This window comes from Brienomyrus brachyistius, chromosome 8, assembly GCF_023856365.1.
Source record: "Brienomyrus brachyistius isolate T26 chromosome 8, BBRACH_0.4, whole genome shotgun sequence".
Classification (NCBI taxonomy): Eukaryota; Metazoa; Chordata; class Actinopteri; order Osteoglossiformes; family Mormyridae; genus Brienomyrus; species Brienomyrus brachyistius.
The window spans coordinates 27045171-27053443 of NC_064540.1; the positions used below are offsets into that span (position 1 = coordinate 27045171).

The 8273-nt window shown below is 40.1% G+C and overlaps 1 protein-coding gene and 1 non-coding gene across 2 annotated transcripts; one reads left to right on the forward strand and one right to left on the reverse strand.

The window, feature by feature from the left end:
- Window positions 1–351: 351 nt before the first annotated feature.
- On the reverse strand, window positions 352–515 carry LOC125748214 (U1 spliceosomal RNA). The gene has a single exon (XR_007399494.1). It is a non-coding gene; the product is annotated as a U1 spliceosomal RNA (small nuclear RNA).
- Window positions 516–2939: 2424 nt separating this feature from the next.
- On the forward strand, window positions 2940–6562 carry LOC125747638 (neuropeptides B/W receptor type 2-like). The gene is made up of 2 exons (XM_049023047.1): window positions 2940–3399; window positions 3923–6562. The coding sequence occupies exon 2, from the start codon at window positions 3965–3967 to the stop codon at window positions 4982–4984; it is 1020 nt and encodes a 339-aa protein (XP_048879004.1). The 5' UTR covers window positions 2940–3399; window positions 3923–3964; the 3' UTR covers window positions 4985–6562.
- The last annotated feature ends 1711 nt before the right edge of the window (window positions 6563–8273 follow it).

The following is an 8273-nucleotide window of genomic DNA, read 5'->3' on the forward strand; positions in this document are numbered from 1 at the left end:
GGTCAGGAGTCCCCACGAATGTGAAAATTGGGCACCCTTAACCTCAAACCATAACAGTCTGCTGGCCTGAACATAAAAAATGTCTGCTGCGACAACATAAAAAATCTACTTATCATAATTGACACTTTTTATTGATCCCCGTAGGGAAATTGTTTTTACGCCTCCCACAACTTGCTCTTTTTTCATAGAGGAAGTTGTCTGCGAAGGGCTGCCACCCGTAGCGGCGCCCAGGGAGCTGGGGGTTAAGGGCCTTGCTCAAGGACCCACAGGCTTAGGCTGGGTTTGAACCTGTGACCTTCTGATTACAGGCACACAGGCTTAGCCCACTGAGCCACACGCTGCCCCTAAATACAGGGGAGAGCGCGAACGCAGTCCCCCACTACCAGAAATTGTGCGGTCGAGATTCCCACATTTGGGGAATTCGCAGGGGTCAGCACAGCCGCAGTGCAATGGCTGAGCCTTGCCCTGGGTGAACCACCTTCGTGATCATGGTATCTCCCCTGCCAGGTAAGTATCCCGGTATCCAGGTAAGTATCACCAATTTAAAACAAACTGTACTGTACTGTACACTTTGCATGTCAAATTACTATCAAGACCTTTGTAAATAATATACAAACCATCTAAATTATGACCCTGTACGTGCAAAGTTACTACTGTATACACGGGGAGCTGTACATTCTGGAATCATCATTAAAAATGCTAAATTAACGGCACTGAAAAGTTAAATGGTTACCGTGAGAAACGCAAGATTTCACAGACACGAAGACAGCTAATACGTAAGTGAGGCTGGTTGCTAAGGCAAAGACGCATGGTACCCAAGCCAAGACTTTTAATATCACAAATATAGGAAGTACTTAGGCTAGCAAATATTATGTGTCACTAATATTTAAATATCATATGATTTTAAGTGATCCAAATCATTTTCAATATTATTTTTGGCTTAGCCGTTGTCCTCGAGTGTCTATGATCTTTCAGCGAGCTCCAAAAATATTCCTGTTTAATCGTTCACAGCCAACTCAAGAATACCCAAAACTGTGATTGTTAAATTCGGGAATGTGATTCCCGTACATCAGTGTATCCCAACCCAGTCCTTGGGGGCCCACTGATGGTTCAGCATTTTTGTTCCCTTCCAGCTCCCGGTAAACAAAAAACATGGACTGTCTGCGGATCCCCGAAGACTGGCTATGGAATCACTGCTGTACATGGTTTAGCCTGAAATAATGATTTGGAAGCAATGGAAATCTCAGCACTGCTTACTGCTTGATGGGAATCTTTATGCCGATTGCTACTGGCCTCCTGAGACTTACAGAAACTGTAGGCCATAGCAGTGCCCTTTCATCATACTGCGGTGGTCACTTTACAAGCAGGTCAGACCGAAATTGTGGTTGGGAACATAGGAGGACACAGACAGTATAACAAGATGGAAAACAGGAATAGAAATATCAGACCTTAAAAGTTTTCCTATCATTAATGACATTAAAAACAGTAAAAAGCGGCAATAAAAAGTTCACAGTTCTTCGGGGATAAACAAATTCAACAATGATATAACCTGTGACATTTTTATATGAACAGAATAAGAAGAAGATAGTATTAAATCAATAATTGCAATTTATAGTGTCCTCTGTCACGATCTGCGTGGAACCTCGCGGCAATCGTGCGGGCAGGCGTGCAAGGAGCAGGCAAAACAGGCGAAGATCAGGGCAAACTACAGGTTTTATTGCGGGAATCAGGACTAGGGAACATCCGACACCAACAAACCACACCATAACCATAATGGTGGACAAGGGATACAAGCAAGACCAGGACTTAAATGGACAAGACTGATCAAAATAATCGGAGACAACTGGGGACGATCAGGGAAGCACACGTGGGTAATCAGGGGGCGTGGCACACACGAGGAGCGTACGAGCCGGGCATGACATACTCAATATTTATATAGTCTGCTCTGTGACACAAATATCTTGGAACAAAACTAAATTGCTCTGGGGGCTTTCTTTATTTTTACTCATTTAATCCGAAAAAACAAGCTGCCAAAAGGGGGCAAGGCGGACAGCCCAGCGGGTAGAACTGTTGCCTCACATCTCTAAGGCTGTACGCTGCTTGCATGCTCTCCCTGTGTTCTGCAGGTTTACTGCTGCAGTCCAAAGACATCCTTTTGGGCTATTCGGTGTCTCTAAATTGCTCATGGTGTAAGTGTCCTGTGACTGGCATCCTGACCAACATCCGCTCCAGGTTTTTGCCCTGTACTGCCTGTGACAATTACATGTCTATTGCTATTATTACAAAATGCAATACTGCCAAAAAATAACTCTATAGAAACACAAATCCATAATCATTACCCTGTTATTGCCCCACTGATTGTTTATTGCTCTTGGTTAGTGTTCTTTATCATGCTGAAATTGGTATTTTTGACCCTTCAGGGAGGTAAGTTTGGGTTCCTTGGTTGGACCTAAAACAAATTAGAAAATGGTAATAATGGAAATAACTTCCTGATATTCGAGTTTGTGTTATTCAAGCTGGAAGACAGAGTATAGGTGTATATGTGTGTGTGTCTCTCTCTATGTGTGTGTGTGTGTGTGTGCATGTGTGTGTATGTGTGTGTGTGCATCCAATAATAATATCCTGGAATATTTTCCAGGTTCACCAAAACCTTGTGCTGAAGTGCTTATGAGAGGTGGATGAAAAAACGATATCAGACATTTTTATCATACTTTCTAAACTGAAATGAGGGATAGAGTAGAAATTTATTGCATCCATTGACAACAAGGGAAGACAGGACTTGATTTGATAGACAGCATGGAAATCTTTTATCAATATGTCTCTGAGCAGCCCCTCCTGTAATTAAGTGCTTGCAAAGACATATAATTATTGGAGAGAAGTGATTGCCTTATCAAGTGTTAACTGGAATCTGAATGGTCACACTAGAAACACCAACAACTCCACAAGGTTACAGTGTGTCCATGTCAGGGATCTAATCGGATGTTGTGAGTCCAGGATACATTTAACCTTGACTCTGAAAGCAGCAACATATCTGCAGTCACATTCACAAGTTACAAATTTTGACTGGGAACAGAATCAGCAGGGGAGTCATAATTCAGAAACCCAAGGTAGGACTCAGATCAAACAAATAGTAACGACGTAAAGAACGTAGGAATTTCAAGCCTTATCATACGCATTAGTTTTTTCTCGGTATTTCGCTTTTTTCTCTCAGTCAGAAATAACATGACTAATTCACCAATTAAATGAGTAAATGATATCTGGCGAGGAAAACAACTCTGGGCACATGACGTCATACATGCACTTGCCCCACTTCATCCAACGCGCTCGGCGAACCGAGAGCTCGTGCTGTTAGACGCCACGCGCCGGACTGAGAGGAGAAGCGCGAGCTTTGTCGCTTCGGTAAGATTAATATACTCCTTTTATGTATATTTCTCCCTAGCAACCTTTCAGTATTGTTTATTTTGAATATGCATTTACGTAGAGCCGCGTGCACGTTGTCATTCCTATTTAAACAAGCTCATTTTGCGATTTGGTGATTTTAGAATATTAAAATTGATTTCATCATTCACCATCATTTATGGTGATAGTATCGTAGTTTTAATAAGCAATGAACTGTGTATTTTATAACAAAAATAAATTAAATCTGCAATAAAAGTTTACACATATTACTTGTTTTAACCCTAACACCCAGAGTCTAGTTGATAACACAAAAATAATATGTTTGTGTTGATAATTCTATAATTTTAATGGCAATTATTTATTCGTTTCTTTGGTATTTAATTCGTATAGGATGACACACTCCAAAGTGTATGCATTATATTTAACAGCACGTAAAGATAAAAAAGACCGCAAGAATAGAAATTTGACGGAAAATGAAAGGAAATTGCAATAGTGTAAGATACTTTTTCATTCCATATTTCAGCAATACTGGGGTGTGCCCTACCAACTGCAAACAAAAAAAAAGATGGAAAATATATCCAAGTATGATGGAAGAAACACTCTCTGTAACCATTCACTGGACTATTATTCCAACATTTCAAACAATCGAACCGACATAAATTGCACTGGCCAGACGGGGTACTTTTTTTACCCAGATATTTATATCCTTTTGCCGGTAATCTACTCTGTGATCTGCGCGGTGGGGTTGACTGGCAATACGGCGGTGATTTATGTAATTCTGAAAGCGCCCAAAATGAAGACAGTCACCAACATGTTCATTCTGAACTTAGCCATCGCCGACGACCTGTTTACGCTTGTTTTGCCCATCAACATCGCCGAGCACTTCCTGCACTACTGGCCCTTCGGCGAGGTCTTGTGCAAAATCATCCTATCCATCGACCACTATAACATCTTCTCCAGCATCTACTTTCTAACGGTAATGAGCGTCGATCGGTACCTGGTGGTCCTGGCGACGGTGCAGTCCAAGCGTATGCCCCATCGCACCTACAGGGCGGCCAAAACAGTCAGCATTTGCGTGTGGACGCTAGTTATTCTAATCGTCATGCCTTTCACAGTTTTCGCAGGCATTTATATTAACCCCGACAACATGGATAGGAAAAGTTGCGTCCTGACTTTCCCCAGCCCGGAGAGTTTCTGGTTCAAGGCCAGTCGTATCTACACCCTCATTCTTGGCTTTGCCATCCCAGTGTCCACCATCTGCATCCTGTATACTATGATGCTCTACAAATTGCGAAACATGCGACTGAACTCCAATGCCAAAGCCCTAGACAAGGCGAAGAAGAAAGTTACGATCATGGTGTTCATCGTCCTGGCGGTATGCCTGTTCTGCTGGACCCCGTTCCACCTTAGCACCGTCGTGGCTCTCACCACGGATATCAAGACAACCCCACTCGTGATCGGAATCTCTTACTTTATCACCAGTTTGAGCTACGCTAACTCATGTCTTAACCCGTTTCTGTACGCCTTCTTGGATGACAGTTTTAGGAAGGCTTTCAAGAAGATGTTAGAATGTAGACCCAGCTGAACGCAAAGCACGACTTGACCATTTTTGGCCTAATTACTCATATAATTATCGTAACACCTATTATACAAGTACGTTACAGGTGTACGCTGAAGGCATGTTAAGTTATTTACAGTACATTCAAATATAACAATGTCTCCCTCTTGTGTTGTAAGAAGGCAATTCTATAACAGAGAGCGGCATTGAAAATGTCCATAAAGTAAGGTAATGCACTGGCTGAAAACATTTTAATGTGTCGTTAATGTAAATAGTTTGAACGTGTAAATTGTTAGATTTGTGTGTGTGTGTGTGTGTGTCCACGCACACGTGTGTGTGTGTGTTTTTCCACTTAAAGTTAAATATAAATGTCACCATGTTGTATGTATTATCCATGTATTGACATTATCATTTTTGTTTTTCATCAACTGGGTTTGGGAAATTTTCAAAGTGTAAAGAAAACCAGTCTACCTTCACTTAAGAAAAAGTTCATAATTGTGGACTATGAAAAGTGGAGATTATCCAGTTTGACGTTTGAATATTTACCTTTCCTCTTCGAGTATAGGGGAAACATAAAGCTTGAAGGCAAATCTGTAAAGTATTTTACTTCTATAATATATTGTCAATATATACACACAGGGAACTGAAAGCACCTGCTAAACTGTGTATATTGTCGTTAATTTTTTTATACCTGTAAATAAATGTGAAATGAAAAATAGTTTTGATTGCTTTATGTTATTTGAGAGAAAAAATATCTTTGTATTGTACCCCAATAATAGCTTTGTATTTTCAGTGGAGTGGCCATCGAGGTGTCAGTATTATGGGATGTTTTATGAAAGGCACTTTCAAGGCCATCTTTTAGACATGTACAACAGTCAGTGTTTGTGTCAGCTCCTGGAATTCTGCAGCTTAATTTGCAGCCTTTGGCTAACTACTTGTTTCTAAGTGATATACAGCTCGCTACAGCATTATAACACATACCCGTTGAGCATAACATTCTTGGGCATTTTACTTCGCTAGAATGACACATGTATAATTCCGTGGGTGTAATAAATCAGAAGTGATCTGAGCACAGTAATCACGGCATCTGACCTTGCAATGCTTGGTCATGTGTCTGGTTCTTATCACCTACTGCCCTGTCCTTGCTCCTCCAGCATGTTGTTCAGAAGGACATACCTGCCACGCCCTGTTTGTCCGATCCTCCTGTATGCCACACCCCCTCATTAACCTTGTGTGTAATTCCGATTGTTACCAGCTGTCTCGTGTTATTTCCGATTAGTCCTGTGCATTTCAGTCCGCGTTCAAGTACGTTACCCCAGTCCTGTCAATGACGTCTCTGGGTGATTGAAGTCTCGTGTTGCCTTGTATGCCTCTTCGTCGCCCAATTAAAGCCCTCTTTCCCCGATCCTGCGTCTCCTTCGCCTGCTTCCCTAGTCCGTGCCCCGCACGTCACGACAATACCTGTGCATTTAATGAAGAGTGTGTATGGTGATAAATAAGCAAGGGGCCACATGGGTTGTGAAGCATTATTTGTGTGGGTCAAGGTAAAAACTGTCAAACAGCAATACACATGATACAAGACCTAAGTAAGAAGGAATTACAAGGCGAAACGTCACTATTGTACAATTTCTCCTGCATTTAAATTAAACAGCAGCCAGTGGATCTGAAGAAAAAAATCTCAGTGCTAAATGCTTTTAATGGTTTTCTTTTTAAATTTAAAGACAAAAGTTCAGCTCCAATAAATTCAAATACACCTCAGCACAGGGGGTAAATAGAATTAGTAGGAAGTTTTAATAATTAATATTTAGGAATAAAAGGTTCATTAGTTCGATGGGCATCATCTCAATTCAGTTAAATTTTATTTGTTGCATTTTCACAACACTACATTGTTTCCAATTTTTCCATTGGCTTCAGAATTACACTACATACATTTAAAATTTAATTGCTGTTCACAACAAAATATACCGTTCATCATGGCCTCTTCTAAATATCAGATTTCCTTAATGTTTCACTTTCACTGTTTTGAGACAGGCGAGGCATTGAAATGACGCTGAATGGGTACATGCGCCTTCTAGTGGTGAAACTAAAACCTTCCCATTCTATTACAGTCCATGACGTTTTTCTGCCATTTCATCCATGTTACATCTTCAGATCCAGAGCAAGACCATTGATAATTGCAGTGCCATACATTTTCATGTTCTGTTTATATGCTCTAAAGCTTCTGTGTTCCACTGTTTTTTTCTCTAAAATTGTGATCCAAGAGGTTTTAAAGACATGTTTAATGTATAGTATTGCATAAAATGGATATTAACACATTGGTCCATGAGTGTCATTATTGGCATATTTTAGCCCCAATGCCAGTTTTCCTTCAAAAAAAAAAGAAAAAAAATCAAGCCCCAGGTAAACTTGACTTAGCGTCTAATTTGTTTCAATAGCTAGAAACGTCCCTGCATTGGACTGTGAATCCAGTAGTGTAACAATGTTCTTTTTGGTAATTGGCAGATCATCCTCCAGCACACAGAGAACACCATTAAAAGGTGTCAATAGGAGATACCTGTCATACGAGGATTCAAGGATTCAATCACTTTCCACTGCACTTTCCACTGCACTTTCTTCTGCACTTTCCACTGCACTTTCCACTGCAGGAAATATCATCATTCGGTGTTCTACTGCAGGCGGATAATTCCTGCTGTGATTAGGCACTGCTTTCTGAATCTCCCAAGCAGTTTGAGATTTGGTCACTGAGATGATCACTGCATATAGTTCATATTATTTACAGGGCGGTTACCCTAAACTTTGGTATGTCAGTAAGTGCCTCTGATTCGTAATTCTTCTTTCAGACTGACATTTTCATTGAGCTGATTCAGAACAGTTAATCTATTTTACACTCTCAAATCAAAACAACTGTGCATCACCTTGGACGAGGAGCCCCATGAAACATCAAAAAGGCTGAACTGTCTTCATTACAATTCATAACTCTTTTCTTTTTCCTCTAATAATTTTCCTATTATGTGTTTTCTACATTGATTTTCAATATATAATTTCAGTTAAACAGTTATATGGACATATAACTTCATACATATATATATATATATAGAAATTTTCCTTATGAATTACTGGTTGTTTAATTTCAGTTAAATATATCATATAGCAGACGAACACAGTGATATTTCAAAAGTGAAATGAAGTTTATAGGATGTACAGAAAGTGTGCGATAATTATTTAAACAAAATTAGGTAGGTGCATACATTTAGGCACCCTTGTCGTTTCATTGATTTGAATACCCTTAGCACTAATTATTGGTAGACAAAATTTG